The following is a 19,856-nucleotide window of genomic DNA, read 5'->3' as shown; positions in this document are numbered from 1 at the left end:
AAAAAGATCCCCAAGCAGATGTATGGATTCCTTCCCACGCCCTCTCACATAATAGCAGTGTGTCCGCACTATCTCTCTCTTCAAACATCATATGGGTTCCTACTAAATGAAACTTTTTCTCACGTTATATTGATGGGGCCTACCCGTCCTGCTGTGTTCTGCACAGACACCATAAGGCAGTAATTGCACGCCTTGCCGTGTCTGCGCAACACGTGGCAGGACGGGCAGGCGACAGCAGAGGATTTGGATCTTGCCCTTGCCCGAGTGGGGTTAAGGCGGTCATTTACAGCCTTGTTGTGTCTTGGCAGTAGGGTCTTGCCGGGCAGCTCGGCAGTAGAGGATCTGAATCTGTCTCAGAGTCCCTCTCTCTCTCTCTCTCTCTCTCTCTAGCTTTCCAATTTGGATCCTCTACTGTCGAGCTGCCCGGTAGGACTGTACTGCCAAGACACGGTGAGGCATGCAATGACCGCCTTACCCCTGCTCGAGTGGGGGTAAGGCGGTCATTGCGTGCCTCACTGTGTCTTAGCAGCACAGTCATGCCGAGCAGCTCGACAGTAAAGGATCTAGATCCCTTTCTTTCTGAAAATACTCAAATCACCCCCTGGTTTTTGAAAATACGATATGACCATGGACTTGATGAAGCACCACCACCAGAGTGCGAGACCTAACAATGGAGAGAGATCTAGAGAGCATGGGCGTGATACGAATGGACCATAGGGCTAGGGCGAAGAAGCGGCGACGACGGTGGCGGTGGCGTTGCTGTCGGAGTTGCAGGAAAGGGATGGGGTATTTTAGGTTGAAGATGAAGGATAGTATTGCAAATTTAATTCTAATTTAGTATAAGGGTAAAATAGTCCTTTCACACCAATAACTAACAGTAGACTAACACTGTTACTGTATAGGGGGTGATTTAAGTATTTTCAAAATCAGGGGGTGATTTGAGTTTTGTTTGAAAACTAAGGGGTGATGTGTAATTTACACTTTTTTTATTAAATAAAAAATTATGGGTAATTTACACATACCACCCCTAAGGTTTGACGAAAGTATGATTTTACCCCCCAGTTTTGGAAAATTCTGCGTACCCTTGAGGTTTGCAAACGGTAATAAGCCCATTCCGTCAGTTCATGATTAACTGTGTTAAAATTTAGATTTGAATTGACGGAATTGCCCTTGCAAAAAAAAGAAAAAAAAAAACTGCAACTCATCTTCCCCAAATCGGGTAGATGAGTTGCAGGTTTTATGCATAAACCAATTCCAATCTCTTCACTTCTCCTCGAATTTGCAGAAGAAGAAGATGGATCATTAGGGATTGTAGCCATCTGATCAGGCTGATCGGCTTTCCGACAACAAGCAATAAACAGAGACATCAACAAAATTCCATCCCCCGAAGCGTGATGGATTCTCAATACACAACACTTTCGTTCCCTTACCACATGAAACTCCCAAAGCCGAAGAAACCATCAACGATGAACATCTAACAAGGTGCATTCCTACAGATAGATTACTGCATTTGACTTGCAGCTCTAGTGACTTGGACTTTAGAGTCTATTATGTGATGAGCTAGGGCTTCTACCAATTCAACGAAGAAGCACAATTGGTTAATCTAATCTCATCTTTAAACTCTTGTTATCTGCCCAATGGGTTTTATTGGGGGGAGGGAAGCATCTTTGATGTATCAGACGCCAAACCAAGAACAAAGGATAAGAAGAAGCTCAAGAAGGGATTAGAAGAGTGCGCATGGCCAATAAGGACATAGATCCTCCAACTTCCAAACCCATCATCTTCATCCTCATATGGGTTATTGCGGCGGTTGACCACTCCAAAAAACCCAGATTTGGAATTCCGGCTTTCGATCTTCACTGCCTCATAGGCATGTATCTCTTCTGTCTTCTTGTTGCTTCCGTCGGTTCCTCCAATAAACTATGGGTAAAATACACGTACCCCCCTAGAATGCATCCAATATTCTGTGTATCCCCCTAAGCGGCTCAATACCACCCCTCAATATTCCACGTACCACCCCTGCTTTACACCCCAAATGCCACATAGGTCCAATCCGTTAAATACCACCGTTAGATGACAATATTTTGACCATTTTAACCTTTGCTTCATTTTCTTAAATCTGAAAAGACTTGAATACCCTCACTTATTTGTTGCCCTAAACTAATTGAAAATGACCAATTTTCCCTTTGTTTTATTTTTATAAATGAAAAGACCTAATTGCCCTCACTTATGTATTACCCTAACCTAATTTGAAATGAATATTTTACCCCTAAATATTTGTTCCTGAAAACCCCCAAAATGCCCTCATCTTTCCCAAATCATCATCTTCTTTTACATACCCACCACCACCACCCACCATTGCCGTAGCCACCACCACCACCCACCATTGCCGCAGCCACCATCACCACCACCACCACCCACCATTCCAGAAATCGAATCCTAATTTGGGGGTAAGAAAAAACCCAGATTTTTTTTATTTTTTTATTTGTAGATGCAACAAAGTAGCACCGCCTCTGTTCGCTTAGTTCTTTCCTTGACAATGCATTTAACTTAATTTTCAATCTACAACCAACACAGTATCTTCTAAAGTAACAATACTAATCTGTTACACCTGTAAACAAATTCTCATAGTGTCACAGTAGGAAACAAATTCTTCTCTTTACTCTGTTTTTCTCCCAATTTCAATTTTTCTTTTTCACATTGTTTCCCTTTCTGACTTTTGGAGTTTGGTCTTTGAATAAAGGGAAGTAGAGAGGTTAGGGTAGAGAGAGAGAGAGAGAGAGAGAGAGATCTTTGAATAAAGGGAAGTAGAGAGGTTAGGGCAGAGAGAGAGAGAGAGAGAGAGAGAGAGAGAGAGAGAGAGCCTTCCACTAAAAACCAGAGATGGAAGTATTAGAAACTCTGGTTTTATCTGGTAACAGAACTTCCAAATCTTTCCATTTTGTGAAAGACTCATCGCAAATTGCAATTTTTTGTTTTCTTCTCTTGATCAATCATTATCTTTTTAGTTGTTTTCTTGCATTGGACATCAAGATTAGTTCAAAAAAGTTGAATTTTAAGTATATAAGTTTCATCATTGGGTTAGGGTTTCATCGAATTGGTTGATAAGAGAAACCTGTACAAAAATTGATTTGTTTCCAGAGAATTTACCTCGCATTTGTCTTAGAACCCAAAGCCAATGGTGGGTGGTGGTGGTGGTGGTGTAAAATAAAATGATGATTTGGGGAAGATGAGGGCATTTTGGGGGGTTTTAGGAACAAGTATTTAGGGGTAAAATAGTCTTTTCAAATTAGGTTAGGGTAATGCATAAATGAGGGCAATTAGGTCTTTTCATTTATAAAAATAAAACAAAGGGTAAAATGGTCATTTTCAATTAGTTTAGGGCAACAAATAAGTGAGGGTAATTAAGTTTTTTCAGATTTAAGAAAATGGAGCAAAGGGTAAAATAGTCATCTAACGGTGGTATTTAACGGATTGGACCTATGTGGCATTTGGGGTGTAAAGCAGGGGTGGTACGTGGAATATTGAGGGGTGGTACGCGGAATATTGAACCGCTTACGGGGGTATGCGGAATATTGGGTGCATTCTAGGGGGGTACGTTACTTTACCCATAAACTATTTAGCTCTATGCGGCTTCTTCGTACTCAACTATTTCAAGGCTTCCAGATCGATTGGATTCTTCATCCCAACCACACAACTAATCATCTGATTCATTTCTGGTTGAGGGAAGAATCTTCCCCCAGCTGTTAGGGGTTCATCGTCTTCTTTGCGAGCTCCAACCTCTCTCTTCATTGCAAATTTCTCTGCTTCCATGCCAAAATCGTTAGATTTGTCGCCATTAAATTAGAATTGACTGCTTCCATGGACTTCAAATTCATGAAAGTCTCCTCCATCACCATCCAATTGTACTAATCCACAAGCTTCTTTGTCCCCACTTAATTAATTAGAACCCTTTTACTATAAATTTCTGGGTATCCAATGTGTGACGTTAGATTTTTATTTAAAACTTGTTTGATCATGAAACCCTTGAAACGTGTGAAATGGATGTTTAATCTCAATAAAAAAAGAAGGGTTTCTGCAGTAAGAAGATTTATCCATAAAATAAAAGATCTTTTTAAACTTATTCTGCATAAAACCTGCAACTCATCTTCCCCAATCGATTTGGGGAAGATGAGTTGCAGAGTTCAAATCTAAATTTTAACGCAGTCAAACCCCAGGGGTGGTATGTGTAAATTACCCAAAAATTATTTTGTCAACTCCACTTTTGCAGGGAAAATAGAAGAGAAAGTTGGATCTTCGTCCTGCAACTAGGGTTTTAGGGGTTGCGGAATTCGGATCTTAGGTATCTAGGGTAAGATTTCTTAAAGCCTATTTTAGATCTTGATTTCTGGATCTATGTTTCACGATCTCTCATGTTCTTCTTCCCGTGAATGGTAGATCTGTTTTTTTCTTTTGCTCATTGGTTCGTTATGTCCCTGGAAATAGTTTTTGGTGTTGATCCCATTTTATTTTGTTAAAAGATTTATTCCTTCTAGTGGAAGATAAAAAGTAAGGAAAAACATAATTTTTTTTTGATCTATTGTGCCTTCTCTTGACTTTCGAGTCGTTGTAGGCTCACTGATGAGTACACTGCACTGCACACCCCTCCCCCCCTCATTTAATTTCAATTTTTTGAAGCTTTACTTTTATGGCAGAAGGGACGTGCAGTTCTCTTAACCTTCTTTCTCTGCAAACTTTGTATTATTCATGCTTTCACAGCATTGATCACGATGTGTAATGCCTGCATTTTCCTTTTCCTTTTCATCTCTTATTTTTCTAGGGTTTTGCACTGTCACTTTTATGGGTTTAACTGCTCAAGGCTGAGAGAGAGAATTGTCATGTTCTATGAGCCTTATGTATTACCCATTTAGTCCTACATCTGTATACTTTGTAGTTTAGTACTCCCAACCACCTATGGTTAAGAATTCCTCTCTCTCTCTCTCTCTCAGCCATTAATGGGTCATAATAGTGATGATGATGCTGAAGATAATGTTAGCTATGGTGATGGTGATTGTAAATTGCCTGTGGGAATCTAGGGCATTTAATTTTATTTATTGTCGATAAAAATCAATCTCATTTGTAACCTAAGTCCCAGACAATTAAATTTTGTACAGAGAGAACCAGTCACACAGTTCTCATCTCCTTGAGCTCATGATACCCAAAGCATAAAAAATGATTGTTCCATATCATTACCTTAGCTTCACACTATTGTTTGAGAAAATTGCTACAATATGGATACCCCTCTTTTCTGTAATCAATAATATAGAGTTTATGGTTCAACTAAACTCTCCATTTCCTAAACTTTGATTTGATAGTCTGAGGGATTAGTTGATGCACTACTAACATGAGAGAGTTCCTGAACACACAGCTGATCGATTAATTTTTTATCATATTCAAAAACAAAACCTAATATCTTCCACCCAAGTGTTTTTTCCCTAAACATAATGCTAATTAGAGAACTAACAATGTGTGGATAGTAATGCTAGCTGAACCAAATACTGTTTTTCCTGAATAAGAGGAGCATATAGGTATAACTAACAACCAAATCCTTAACATAGTTAAATGAAAGTTTCTCTAGCTGTTAGTGCAACTAATTTCCAGACCCATTTAAAATCAATCAAGTAAGCCTTAATTCTATTGATAGAGTTCAGAATTCAGTTTTGAATATGCATTCAAGAATAGCTTTTACCAGTCCTGAAATTTTTGGAGATCAAAATGGAGTTTCAGACTTGCTGGTATCTGATTGATCTTATTCCATTCATTTCCTTGTACTGTTTGCATTCAAGAGAGCAGTTCAGAGGAGCAAATCTCCACAAGTGCAAAAAAAATTGACATCAATCACGAAACGAATATATCCCAACAACGCTCGTGAGAAAGAATTAATTCTAAGGTTACAATAGTGTTATCTTCTTCGTCACCACTAGAGAACCCGGCCAGAATAAATCAAGATTCTCAGTTTCCAAAATAATGATTCAACAACCACCATTATAACAAAACTAACTACAAAGATACAGTAGTTCTCTCTCTCTCTCTCTCTCTCTCTCTGTGTGTGTGTCTGTGTGTGTGTGTAGCTTCCATATTCCAGGATTGATCTTCACTGAAACAAATGGTGGCATTATTAATTCTTTTCCAACATTAGAGAGAATGGAAACCAACTGTTTCGACTTTGGAGTGTGCCACATTAATTATACTCGATCCTTATCTTGTCTACCTCTCCATGCATCCAGCTTTCTGTATCAGTACTTATAGTGTAGCCATGCTGATCAACAACATCACCTGATGAAGATGAACCTTTCCTTAAAACTTGTTTTATTATTTTCATTAAGCAATATTATGATAAACATGATTCTTGTCTCTTCAATACATCTCGGAATATACCAGTAGTGACTGTAAACATGATTACACAAGTATATGTGGTAGTGTAGTACTCCAGCAATTTTCGTCTCCCACTTCTAGGGTTTTTCTGTTCTCTTGTCACATTTGTAATGATGGAGACATGGACACTGGTGCAGGTTGACATGATAGGCATAGGATCAGAAGCTGGAAGCACAGATACAGGGAATGTAGAGCATAGGTAGTGGATCTGTAAATGTAATTCCATCAGGCTCTCCTCTTCCCCTGTTCTCCTGAAAGCCGAATTTCTTTCCAACTTCTGCTAATCTTCGTTACAGGGTGGAGAGTACAAACTCCACGAAGCGAGGGGGACGACAAGTATGTCGAGATTTAAAGAACTCTGGCGAGCTTCTATCACTGCCACCAAGAAAGGTACTTATAACTTGATGCAATTGTTCCTTCTTTATTTCATTCTTACATGATACCCGATAATTCGTGGACATTTTGATTCTTGAGCTTGTTGTGGTTGTTGATCGTTCGTTTCCTTATTCTTCGTTGGTTTTGATTGAAAATGTACTATTACTATGGTCACATAAATCAAGCTATTACATTTCTGGGCTGTGACCTTTTTCTGAGTGTAGTATAATAGTATTAATGGTGAAAATATTTCAACGGTATTGGTTTCTGTTCAAATGCGTGAAATTTTTTTATAATTTAAGGCCCATGCTTGATACTTCTTATAATTAGTTTGCTTTCAGAAGGATTTGGTAATTTTTGAGATCCTAATCCTGTGTTCGTTTTTTAAATTGTGCTCTTTTTATCCAATAAACAACAATCACGGGACTTGCAGAATCTTGCTAAGATAGAGCCCAGCCAAACCAGAAATCTTTTGGACCTTCACGCGAAAGGTGTGGCATGAGAAATGGATACCTCTGATTATTACGTAGAGGACATTAGGATCAGAATGGTCTTTTTGATTGACCAATGTTTTGTGGCTGCAGTGGCTTCATCAATAAATTCTTAATTTTGGGAGAGATATTCAGTGACCAAATCCTTTTCCATGTAAACTTAGTAAGGTTGGGACGGTCTGAGTTTCTTAGTCATATGCTAGGAAGATTTTACTTATATTTTGTATGATCAATCAAGGTCTTATCAGATAGTCCTTAGATGAAGCTTAGAACTTAAAGGGAAAGAGATAACCCTTCTACTTACAAGTGGATAAAATGATTTTAAAGAGAAAGATCTTATACCTTGATAATGGACAATCTTGGGGAATTGGATGAGTATTTCCAGGTCAGGCCAGTTAGATCCCAAGTGTCAGCCAATGTTGATCATGAATCTGTTACCCTCTAACTCATTTAATGCAAAAATATAAAAAAAAAACCCTAAACCTTCAGACATGGAGTCAGATCTTCGAAATAGAAGTTACAATAATCAATTACATGCATTTTAATCCCAGAAACCAATCTATGTTACTGGTCTAAGCTACAAAGTGTGTAAAAGGTTACCTGTTTTGACCTCAAGGTCTAGCATTGTGCAGTCGAGGTGAGAGGGTAGACTTAATGATAGGACTAGGGCATAAGTATTCAAGTGTTTCATTGCCATTGTTGCATGCTAGTAAACATTGCAGGTGGATATTGTATTCCAACAATTCAGACTCCATTTTATGATACAATTCACTAGATAACCAATGTTCAACACTCTGGTATCATGTTCATGACTATTTGTGCAATAGGATACAATAAAAAACTAAAAGGAAAGATTACAAAGATTGCCTAATTGGGTCCCCCCCCCCCCTCCAAAAAAAATAAAATAAAATCATTCTACTATGCTTAGCACCTCATATTTATATCTTTATTTTTGACAGATACGAGGATATTGATAAAGAATGGCCTGGGTATGAGAGATATGATACAACAACAACAATAGGCCCAGGCCTAATCCCCTAGGAGAGCTACCTCATAGGGTAAGGCCTACGGCCTTACATACAGAGAATGCCTGTCTGCACCTTTCCTAGGTAATTATCAACAATAGAGTTAGCAGATCTCAGTCTCTGAAGGAAAGAGACGACCAAGGGCCTTAACCTTCCTAATGAAGTAAAAATAGTGCCAAGGCATCAAGCCAACTAATACCCAGTGAAGAATCTCCCTCAACAAGCATGTTCCTCCAATCATTCATGATAAAAGGATGAGGATTCAATTATCCTTGAGGATTTCAATGCAGGATAATTTATGTTGTCCACTTGTCCAGTAGGTAGTTCCTAATTTCTTAGACCTGAAGGTTAGGGATATTGGAATGAGGGATGAGGATTGATTGTTTCAGAAAACTGTTCTATATCAATAAAAATCAAAGTGCCAATTCTCAACAAAAGGGTTTAGGACTTTTAAGGATTGGGCAGTGGAACTTTACTTAATAAAGATTTAGGGTTATAGGAATTGATTATAGGGAAAATAAGCTTAGGCTATTAGCTTTGAAGCAATGTTTTCACAGACTGTTGGTTCAGTCATTCAGAGTGTTCAGGTCATTGACGATAAATGGTGAGTTTCTAGCCCTAGCTCAAAACTGTTGACTAGTCAATGAACTGTAGTCAAGATGGTTAGGCCTTCTGCCAGACGTATGAAAATCCCTCTAAAGTATGCTTTTAAGGAGTTTCAAATGATAGGGCTTTCATTGCTCTTGCTTTTATAGTCTGTGTTCCACGTCATATGGACTGAATGGTTGGATGATTGGATCATGTGTCCTACCAGTGGGGCTTGGTCTTTTGTTTTAAGCACATTGCTTTTAGGTTTTCTTGGTTTCTTTTCACAGAATAAGGTGGTTCTTAATCCAGGAAAGTTCTGAAAACAATAACTTAGTCGAGAAGTAAATTCTTGAATCAAAGAAATCTTGAATCAAGACCTTCTGCTATAGATTTGTAATTACTTAAAACATAAACTAATATTCATAAAATAAAGATAGTAAAAGCTAAGTTAGAGCTTCTCTCTAGGAGCTGTCTCATTCTCTTACATGCGGTACCTGAAGTGCCCTTGATGGCGAAACAAATGGGTCGTAGCCCATGGATTTTTTTAAAAGAGATTGAAGAAGCTCCTGCATTAGTTCTAAAGATTACTTGCTCAAATTCGTCATTCTGTTCGTTCTTCCTCTTGAAAAGCATTAAATCTAGTTCTTTTCGTTGCACATATTTCTGAAATAATGCAATCTACTATTTAAGCAAGGCTGCTAAGTGAGTCTTGTTAGTCCTTATCGAGTTCTGTTTTCTGTATTGGATACACATGTTTATTTTCCATCCATCAAATTGTAGCTCTCACATGGAATGCTGAAGATCTGATACCTCCCAGTGAAAAGTATATCTTCCGTTTCAATTCAATGGAGGAGCTGAAAAGGTGGCATCTGTAATCAGATTCTGAATATGGAGGTATATTTATTTTTTGTCATGCAGCTTTATTTTGTCGCTGTTTACTATTTATCATCTTTAGTAATATGATATGGTTATTAGTAATACGATATGGTTATTCTATTCTTGTTATTACTGCATTTTCTAATATTTAATAAACATTTGTCGTCGTAGTGGTGCCTGAGGCATGTTGGTCTCGTGTTTGGGGTAAGGCTTTGTGTAACCTGGGTTTTCCCTTGGGCCTGAACCGTAAACCCGGACAGTTTCAAGGGTTTCCTCCTTACCAAATTTTTTTTTTTTTTCATTCAGCTCTTGGACATTTTCACACATATGAGGAACTTTGCTGTTGTTGTTGTTGTGTGTGCTCTGTGCATATAAGAAGAGGAAGTAGAGACAGTAGTAACTGGCGGGTTTCAAGATTCCCTACTTTCAAAAACACTTTTTTATCTCTAGAACTCCAATCATTTTCGGTTTGCGGAATTTGAAGTATTTCAACAGATCTTTTTCTGTTTGAGATTTTCTTTTAATTTTAGCTAGGACCAGAAAAGCTTAGATTGAAAATCTGTTGGTTTTTAAAATTTTGATTTTCTTTTCATTTTAGCTACCTGATCGCGTGGCCCAAGTGGCTCCTGCGCCTAGACACAGAAGCACACGAAAGTACTGCGCTGCCCCCATGGAAAGGTGGAAATTCCACCCAGGGCGATGTTTTTGCTCGTGCTTCCATTGGCCAGCACAGTCAACCTTTGCGATGGCTTTATCTGAGTTCTATTATTTGACTTTCTGGTGTAAAAATTCTATGGCAAATTTACACTATCCTTCTATTTCTAATGCAACATTTTGATTCATTATAGTGTCATGGTCTTTTATCTTATGGAGACAAGGGTGGAGAATGGCAATGCTAAGAGTGTAATTTATGATTTTTTAAATTGAGCCCTAGTAGTCATGTCATTTGAATGCCATATGCCAAAAGATTTACTTGATTTTGCAAACCCTTTGATGAGTGAACCTTGACCATCTTCATAGATATTTTTTACTTTCTTTTCTTCTTCTATATTATTTTTGCACTTTTATTGTGTTAGTGTAGACATCTTGTAAACGATCTTCTGTAATTCCGCAACTTATTTGCATTCTTTCTCAGGTTTGTCCTCGGCATCATTGGAGATCAAGGATGCTGGAAATGGACTAAGTGGTACTGTGAACTCCATGTCCCCTTGCATCATGCAATATTATAATTTTTCTTTGATTATTATCATGGTATTGATAAGGAGAACGACTATTTAGCAATACATAGTGCAAATAGTATGGCTCTCAACAAGGGAAACAACTCAATGAGCTAACCTTAAATAATCTCAACTGGTAAAGCATCATACCATACAATCTACAAAGGGATGCTATCCCTAAAACAGACCCTAGTTCGAATGGCCCCGGCTTTCACTACTGAATACAAGGTGCATTCTGAGAAGTTAAATGCCAAATAGGTCTTATCGGATGAGAACAGTGCCAAGGTTTCTCTGATGTCTTTCTCATCCACCGAATAGCATTTTCTGAATCTCCCTCCACTATTGCATGGGCCGTCCCCTTTTTAGTCAAAAACTCAACTCCTACTGTTGTCACCATCAGTTCTTCTGTTGTCAAATCACCTTCCCCAATGGGAGCAGAAAAAACTCCAGTGACATTGCCATCCCTAATGTTGATACCCACCCCCCAGTACTTGATGACCCAGGATTGCCTAATGAATACCGAACAATATTCAATTTATTCAGTCTTTCAGGAGGCTGCCTTTAGAATATCTGCCTTTCTATTGTCTCCCTCATAACCCTAAATAGGTGATGTTTTGTAGTGAGTTTAAAGAGTAAAAAGGTCCTGTGCTAATGCCATAATGAGCAACCTTTCACCTGATCTTCTCAATAACTTCTGAAAAATCAGAATAGCAATCTTGAAACAGTTTAGAATTCCTCGTCTCCCAAAAGTACCGAGTAGAAGCAAGCAACACTCCTAGACATAAAACTTAACCTTCTCACTGCATTGAGCCTTGTGCCAAAACCAATTGAACAGCTTAACATCTTTAGGAAATCTTAAACATTGACAAGAAGTTGTACCAAACTTGTTTGGCAAAAGAGCAATAAAGAAATAGATGGTCAATAGATTCCCCCTCCCTCCTATGCATTAGACATACACGAGGAGACAATAAGCACCCAGGTGTACTAATCAGAGGTGAGCACTTTCTTATGCAACACTATAGACATTGATGTATAGGATAGTGAGACTTCAACTCTAGGATTCTTGGTGTGGGGATCGTTGTTTATTTATTTTCCTCTCTGTATAGTAGCTATTGTATTGCAAAAGGTTCTGTTGACATTCTCTTCCCCCCACAACCCATCCTTATCCACTTGTCTCAATTGTGGGCCATATTTAACCCTGAACCTGAGTCTCCTACCATTCAAACTCCATAATTCATTGTCCAGGCCTAGATTTGTCCCCCTGGCATCCGGGCCCCTGTTTCCAGCTGGAATTACCTACTATTTCAATGCCAGAGTAATGCAACCTAGGGTTACAACTTACAAACCTTGAATTAGGTCGCTATGGGCTCACCAAAGTGATGCAAATCCAAATATAAAGGAGCAGTGGTAATTTCATAATTACTCAGAACAGTTCGGGACCCCTTTTTGGGTATGGTGAATAGGGACAAGGACCAAATGGGAAATAAAATTGTAAGGAAAATATTTAAATTGGAATTTCGGTAACGTTTTTAATAAAACAGAAACAAATATGAAAGAAAGGCTTTGTGTAATTAATGAGGATTTCAGTCCGTCTTTACAGGGTCTAAAAAAAATGGATCCTAGTTTTCGTTCTCTTTCTAGTTTAGAATGTGAGTTATCCCCATCGTGTCAATAAACGGTCTATGAACCTTTTTGCTTTAGTCCATTCTGATGTATGGAGTCCTTGTCCTGTTACATCTAAGTTGGGTTTTAAATACTTTGATACTTTTGTTGATGACTACTCAAGAGTCACTTGGATTTATTTAATGAAAATTTGTTCGGAATTGATTTCTATATTTTGTGCTTTTGTTGCTGAAATTCAGAATTAGTTTCATGTGTTTATCAAAGTTTTGCATAGCGATAATGCCAAAGAATATTTTTCTGCCCTTTTTTCTTAGTTTATGACTGCTCGTAGTACTATACATCAGTCCTCTTGTTCGGACACTCCTCAACAAAATGGTGTTGCTGAAAGAAAAAATAGAAATTTGATGGAAGTCGCTCAGTTCCTTCTCTTTGAAATGAAGTGGCCAAATACTTTTGGGTTGATGTTGTGTTAACCGCATGCCTTCTTCGATTTTACAGGGTATTATTCCCCATTCCTTTTTATTTCTTCCGATCCATTATTTGTTCTTCATCCCTGTATTTTTGGGTGTGTCTGCTTTACTTGTGGTCAAATGTATCTTTCTTGGTTGCTCACGTACCCAGAAAGGATACAGGTGTTATTCTCCTACATTGCAAAATTACTGCTGATGTATCCTTCTTTGAGTCCACCCTCCTACCCGGATAATTCGTGTGTTGTGTCTGAACTGGATGATGATCTCCCCATCTATGTTGTGCATCCTTTTGTTCCACAGGCACCACCAGTTGAAGCATCGTCACCGCTTCCACCACCACCTCCTCCACCTTTGGTTCGGTAGATTTACTTTCATTGCCCTTAGGATGGTCCAACACCCGTTGCCTCTCTACTACCTGCCTTATCCTCTTCCTCTACAGTTCCTGAGATAAGTATCCCTTTTTCTGACCTTCATCTTCCTTTTGCTAAGTGTAAGGGTGTTCGGCGTTGCACTCTAACACCCCATTTCGAACTTTTTTTTTCTTATTCTGGTTTATCCTCTGCTTTCCATTCTTGCCTTTCTACTATTTCTTGTCATCCTATTCCTAAGTCTGTTGCAGAGGCTTTATCTAGTCTTGGATGGAGGACAGCTATGGAGGATGAATTATTGGCCTTGGAGGAAAATCAAACCTGGGATCTTGTTCCATTACCTCCGGGGAAGTCTGCTATTGGTTGTTGTTGGGTGTATGTGGTCAAAGTTAACCCCGACAGCTCTCCTGCTCGGTTAAAGGCCCGTTATGGTGTTGACTATCTAGATACTTTCTCTTGTGGCTACTCATCATTGGCCTTTGTATCAGCTTGATGTTATGAGCGCTTTTCTTCATGGTGATCTGCATGAAGAGTATGGAGCAACCTCCAGGATTTGTTGCTCAGGGGGAGTGGTATGGTGTGCAAACTTAAGAAGTTTCTATATGGTTTGAAGCAGTCTCCTCGAGAATGGTTTGGCAGTTTCATTGACGAGGTTCGTGAGTTTGGAATATCGCGGTATGATAGTGATCACTCGGTATTTTATTGACGATCTGGTGTAGGGAGGATATTCCTTATTGTTTATGTTGATAATATTATCATCACTGGAGATGATGTTGAGGGTATCCAAAGTTTGAAGACACACTTGCAACAAAAGTTTCAAACTAAGGATCTGGGAAGATTGAAGTATTTTTTGGGTATTGAAGTTGCTCAGTTAAGGAAAGGAATTTCACTTAGCGGAAATATGTTCTGGATTTGCTTGCAGAAACAGGAATGTTAGGATCCAAGCTTCTGGATACTCCCTTGGATCCCAATATGAAGCTTACAGCTAAAAGCAGTGATATCCTAGATGATCCTGAGAAGTATCAGAGATTGGTTGGAAAATTAAATTATTTGACTGTGACTCAACCTGATATAGCCTTTTTTGTCAGTGTGGTGAGTCAATTTTTGTCCTCTCCTCGGACATCCCATTGGGATGCTATTATTCACATTTTGAGATATCTTAAGAAGGCTCTAAGGCGTGGTCTAGTATACTCTGATCGTGGACATGGACGTATTGAAAGTTTTTGTGATGCTGATTGGGCTGGGTCTCCTGTTGATAGGTGATAAACTACTGGTTACTGTACTTTTGTTGGAGGGAACCTTATGTCTTAGAAGAGCAAGAAACAAACTGTTGTGGGTAGGTCTAGCGTAGAGGCTGAATATCGAGCTATGGCATATGTCACCTGTGAATTGATGTGGGTGAAGCAGTTGTTGACTGAACTTGGGTTTGAAAGTGTGTCTCCTATGCAGTTATGGTGTGATGACCAAGCTGCTATTCATATTGCATTGAATCCAATGTTCCATGAGAGAACAAAACATATTGAAGTCGACTGTCACTTTGTTCGAGAAAAGCTACAATGGAGAATTATTTCTACAAGTCATGTTCGCACAAGAGAACAACTTGCAAATGTTTTTACCTAGTCTCTTGGGAGTGATAGAGTTGATTATATTTGTAACAAGTTGGGCATGATTAATATTTATGCTCCAGCTTGAGGGGGAGTGTTAGAAGTCGTTAAATAAGGGGGAGGGGAAATCGTGATTAGCGCTGGCGCTAATCTCGATTTCCTTACTTTAGGGGCTGTTTCGTCTTTTTTCCTTTCTTCTTGCTGTTATGTACCTTAATTCTATTTATATTGAATGAAGTGGGCAGTCCCAACCTCCAGGTTGTGAGTCCCAAGTTATAGCTCTCTCTGTTCTTCTTTTCCTTTTATTATTTTCAGAAGAAGAGCAGTAACAGACATTAAAAGATAGGAATAGAAGGGAGAGACCAAGGAACAAAGGAATAGCTAGGAAAAGATAATACAACAACTTAGTGTTATCCCCAACTAAATGAGGTTTGCTACATGGATCCTTGCAAAACAAAGTAGGGAAAACTGAGGTCCACACAAAAGGGAAATGAAAGTAAGAGGAATGAAGAATAAGAATGAAGAAATGAGAGAAGAGAAGTGAGAAATGGGAAATGAAAGTAAGAGGAAAGAGGTACAGCCCAAGAAGTCAAGAAAATCTCAGCTAAATGAAGTCAACAACATGGATCCTTGCCCTCCAATAGGCTCTATCTGAGGTCATACTTGGCACAAGACCCAGACTATGCATGGCATTCCTCACAACCTCTCCTATGGTCATTTTAGGGCTGCCCCTAGCTCTTTTAGCTCCTTCAATCAGGATCAGATCACTCCTTGCTGGGGCGTCCCAAGGCCTCCGTTGAACATGGTCATACCACTTCAAACGACATTCTCAGAGCTTGTCACTGATCGGGGCAACTCCCAAATCAGCTCTAATACGTTCATTCCTTACTTTATCCTTCCTAGTTTTGCCGCACATCCATCTTTACATCTTCATCTCTGCTACACATAGCTTCACTATATGACACTTCTTAACTACCTAACATTCCGCCCCATATATCATAGCCGGTCGGACAACAGTCCTATAGAACTTTCCTTTTAAGTTTTAAAGGAATATGCCAGTCACATAGTACTCCGGTCGCACCTCTCCACTTCATCCGTCCCACCACTGTAATTCTTTGTGAAACATCATCATCTATGTCACCATCTTTATTTATGGTTGACCCCAGATATCTAAAATAGTCACTTGGTGGTATCTCTCTCTCCTATGAGAGAGAAATTGGGGGGAACTTATGAGAATGAGAGAGAGGAGAAGGAAACAATCCATTAACAGGACTTATGCCAACCGTAGCTCTTAGTGGTGTACATGAACCATAAACTTCATTCAATATTCAACTCTATTGTATATCGATGGATTACATCACATATAAATAGACTCAAAGCCATTCCTACTCGTAATCTAAAACAGACTTGAACTTGACTCAACTTCCTACTCCTATGCTAGCTACCAGTCTTGTTCAATAATAATAAAATGAATTACAAAAATAACCCTAACAGTTAAATAAACCCTTAAATTCCCCTTAGTGGACCAAAGGCCAGGTTTGGACCTAGTTCTTCTTTGTCTGGGTTTCCAAACTGGGTAAAGCTGGTCCAGCCATGGAAGTGCAACTGCATCACAGTCTATTAAAATTCTCAACAATCTGCACAATGCGAAATCAACCACCCAAATAGAGGGCCTGTCATTCATTCAATCTCTCTCTCTCTCTCTGTGTGTGTCTGTGTGTGCTTGTGTGCCTGCTTGCTTCAATTAAACAATTCCTGGCCTAATTTCCATCAAATGTTACCTCAGATATTATTCCATTACTTTTCTCAGTTCTATTGAACTATTGTAACATTGTCACTGTTCACTAATTCAATTGGATCCCACAGCTTCATCTTTGGACTTTGTTAAACCATAGTTTTAATTCTAGGCATCAAACTTGCAGACCATTGATGCTTAATCTTCATAACTGAGAATATAAAGAGAGAAGCCTCCTCTCCTACATCAGGGACCAAGAAGGCAATTGAGTCCAAAATTGTTGACCCACCAAGGAAGTGAGAGATTTATGCGATTTTGCTTCATTTCAGTTTGTTCAAATTAGTGCTCATCACTAGATTCAATTGCGGTAAGTACATATTGTACTCTTGTAAATTGAAAAACTAGAAAGTTTTAAAGTTTACAAACCTGTTGACCACAATGCTGAATTTTCTTCTTACCACTACCGACAGTTGTTGACTTATTTATGTTGTACTGAAGTTTCTTGGTTAGTTCTTCAGTTCTCAAGATAAGGGTAATCATCTCCCAAATCATTTTGTTGATGATACATTACATCATTCCTTTCATTCTTTTTTAATATCAACTGTTGTGGTTGAAAATCTACTGACTTCTGCCTCATGTCTTGCTAGAGCTGATAGCTGTATATGGATTAGCTATTAGTATCTACCAATATTATAGTTCTGCTACCTAGTGGTGATGGTCATTGTTTCACCAATCCTTTTCATCATTTAAATGATGATTACTTCTTGTTTGATAGGGATTTTCTCTGGGAACCTTGCTTTGGATCTAGCTGAAGATTCCAAGTGGAGAATGAATCGTTGTGGTTTTTGTGGAATGAGATCCAAGAAGGTAAATTGTATTTCCAGCATCCTTATGTATGTACCTGCAGATGAAGAGCCAGCAGGAATAGTGTTTCCTAACATCCTTTATGGAGAGTTTTATTCATTATGTTCAGTCGTCTTGCTCCATCTAATGCTTTGACTTGCACTGGATTACAACTTACAAGCCATTCTTTTGTAGGTTGACTGGTTCACCATGACATAGTTAAGCATAAGCTGTCATATTTTCCATCACTGTTATCAACATTTTGGTGAATTAATCTGTTTTTTTTTTTTTTTTTTTGGGTGGGGTGGGGGGGGGGGGGGACTAAGTATTGTCTTATACAGAATGGAATAGTTTATAATGGATGATTTCCAAGCCAAGTAGGTGTACTGTGTACATATTTTAACAGTTAATCAACATGGAGTTGTTTTCTTTATTCGAGATTAGTTTATTTGTATTTATTTGGTTAATTTCTATTTTTACAGATATTTGGTATGATTTATGATATTTTTATTTGTTACAAATTATTAGTTACAGACCATATTTATTATTTTACAATCTATCAAGTATGCTAGTGACCAAACACTTATTGTTTATGGCCCATAATATATTGTCATAAGTAATTTCCTGTAAATAGGTTATAAATGCAAATACAAATTATGCCAAAGAGAGCTAATCCCTAGTTTCAAGCTCCCAGTTAACAGCCTTATATTTTAGTAATTATGTTCTTTCCTTAACACTCCAACCTGACTATCATAACAGAGATCAAGAAATGATAATGCTGCCCTCTCTTTTCCCAAAACAATAGTTGTTCCAGTAACAGTTCCTTATTAGTATATTTATTTGATTTGCAGTTTAATGGCTTCATTGACTTGGATGCATATGATACACTAGCTTTGAAGATTAAAGGGGATGGAAGATCCTACATATCCACCGTGAGTCTCCCCCCCACCCTCTCCCCTCTTTTTTCTCTTCCCCTTTCTTGCCTCCGCAAGGGAAGGGGACAACAAAACCATGGACATTTAGTGATGCATGCAGAAAAATGTGTCATCAGTAGTTTCTGGAGTGGAATTAGTTTTGTAAGTTCCTTACTAAACCTCTGATAACTAAGTGCAGATATACACGGAAAATTGGGTAAACTCACCCGGGCAACAAGAAGACAATTCATGGCAAGCTTTTGTTTTCAGACCAAAAGACAACTGGTACATTGCAAAGGCAAGTTGCATACTCCTCTTGTCACTCTCATTGCTAACCTCAATTAGTGAAAATTGCAATTGCATTATCAATTATATTACAAACATCTCAGACAAATAAACAGCGGAATACATGGGACCTATCTTAGGCTGCTTCTCTATTTAAGATATGGAATTTTTCTTTTGTTTAGAAGCATTAAAAGGGTTTAAGTTAGTAATAGTATAAAAAGGTTTATACCTGTCATATTTTTAACATACAATTTTAACCACACGATCTGTATACTTTTTCTTTTTCTGACTGTTTACCATAGTTTTATTTGATTGTGTGAAACAATCATTTGAGTATACTTTTATAAAAAGGAAATTGAAAAACTGTGTTAATTTATTGAGTGTCTTCTGATTATTCTGATTGTCGAAAACATCTTCAGATTTTGAAAGATTGGAGAAATTTCATGATTTTGCAAGCATATGTTTGGGTGCCCTTGTTTGTCTATTCACCTGGATTTTGGAATTAGACTTCTGGTCATAATATCTAATATTTACCGCTATGAAACTTTCAGATTCTGCTTGATCGGTACTTACCGACATGGAGAGGAAACGTTATAGATGCAGATTTGGAAGTGAATCCTTCACGTATCGTTGGCATGTCTCTCTCTGTCAATGCTGAGGGTGGTGTACCAGGGGCAAAATCTGGACCAGGTGATTTCGAAGTAGAAATTGACTGGATAAAAGCCTTGAGAACAGAGTGAGTTATTTGTGGAGAACTACATGGTTAAATAACCAAATCTGGTCTCGCAATATATGATCTCCATGATAATTGTTCCTTGTAAAATTTACTGTAAGAACTCAAAACAAGGTGCTAAAAGTTTTGGGATCACGTAAAACATTTTATTTTTATAAGGTTTTGAGTTCTCTGTGACCATTATTGTGTTCAAGTTTTTTATATTACAAGCCTCCAAAAAATTGCAGGTCCAATCTTTTGAGCAGCTTATTACAGATTTTGAGTGGAGATTATCAATGTTGTATTTCTTTTACAC

The 19,856-nt window shown here is 38.3% G+C and overlaps 1 protein-coding gene across 1 annotated transcript; it reads left to right on the top strand.

Annotated features, from left to right (window-relative positions):
* Window positions 1–6,679: 6,679 nt before the first annotated feature.
* LOC122644259 (probable complex I intermediate-associated protein 30) lies at window positions 6,680–19,619 on the top strand. The gene is made up of 7 exons (XM_043837900.1): window positions 6,680–6,804; window positions 9,674–9,787; window positions 10,905–10,955; window positions 17,562–17,653; window positions 18,481–18,561; window positions 18,743–18,841; window positions 19,380–19,619. The coding sequence occupies exons 4-7, from the start codon at window positions 17,615–17,617 to the stop codon at window positions 19,566–19,568; spliced, it is 408 nt and encodes a 135-aa protein (XP_043693835.1). The 5' UTR covers window positions 6,680–6,804; window positions 9,674–9,787; window positions 10,905–10,955; window positions 17,562–17,614; the 3' UTR covers window positions 19,569–19,619.
* The last annotated feature ends 237 nt before the right edge of the window (window positions 19,620–19,856 follow it).

The sequence above is a fragment of the Telopea speciosissima genome, chromosome 10 (assembly GCF_018873765.1).
Source record: "Telopea speciosissima isolate NSW1024214 ecotype Mountain lineage chromosome 10, Tspe_v1, whole genome shotgun sequence".
In the NCBI taxonomy this organism is placed as follows: domain Eukaryota; kingdom Viridiplantae; phylum Streptophyta; class Magnoliopsida; order Proteales; family Proteaceae; genus Telopea; species Telopea speciosissima.
Note: the sequence above shows the minus strand (reverse complement) of the source record. Positions and strands in the feature narration are given on the sequence as shown.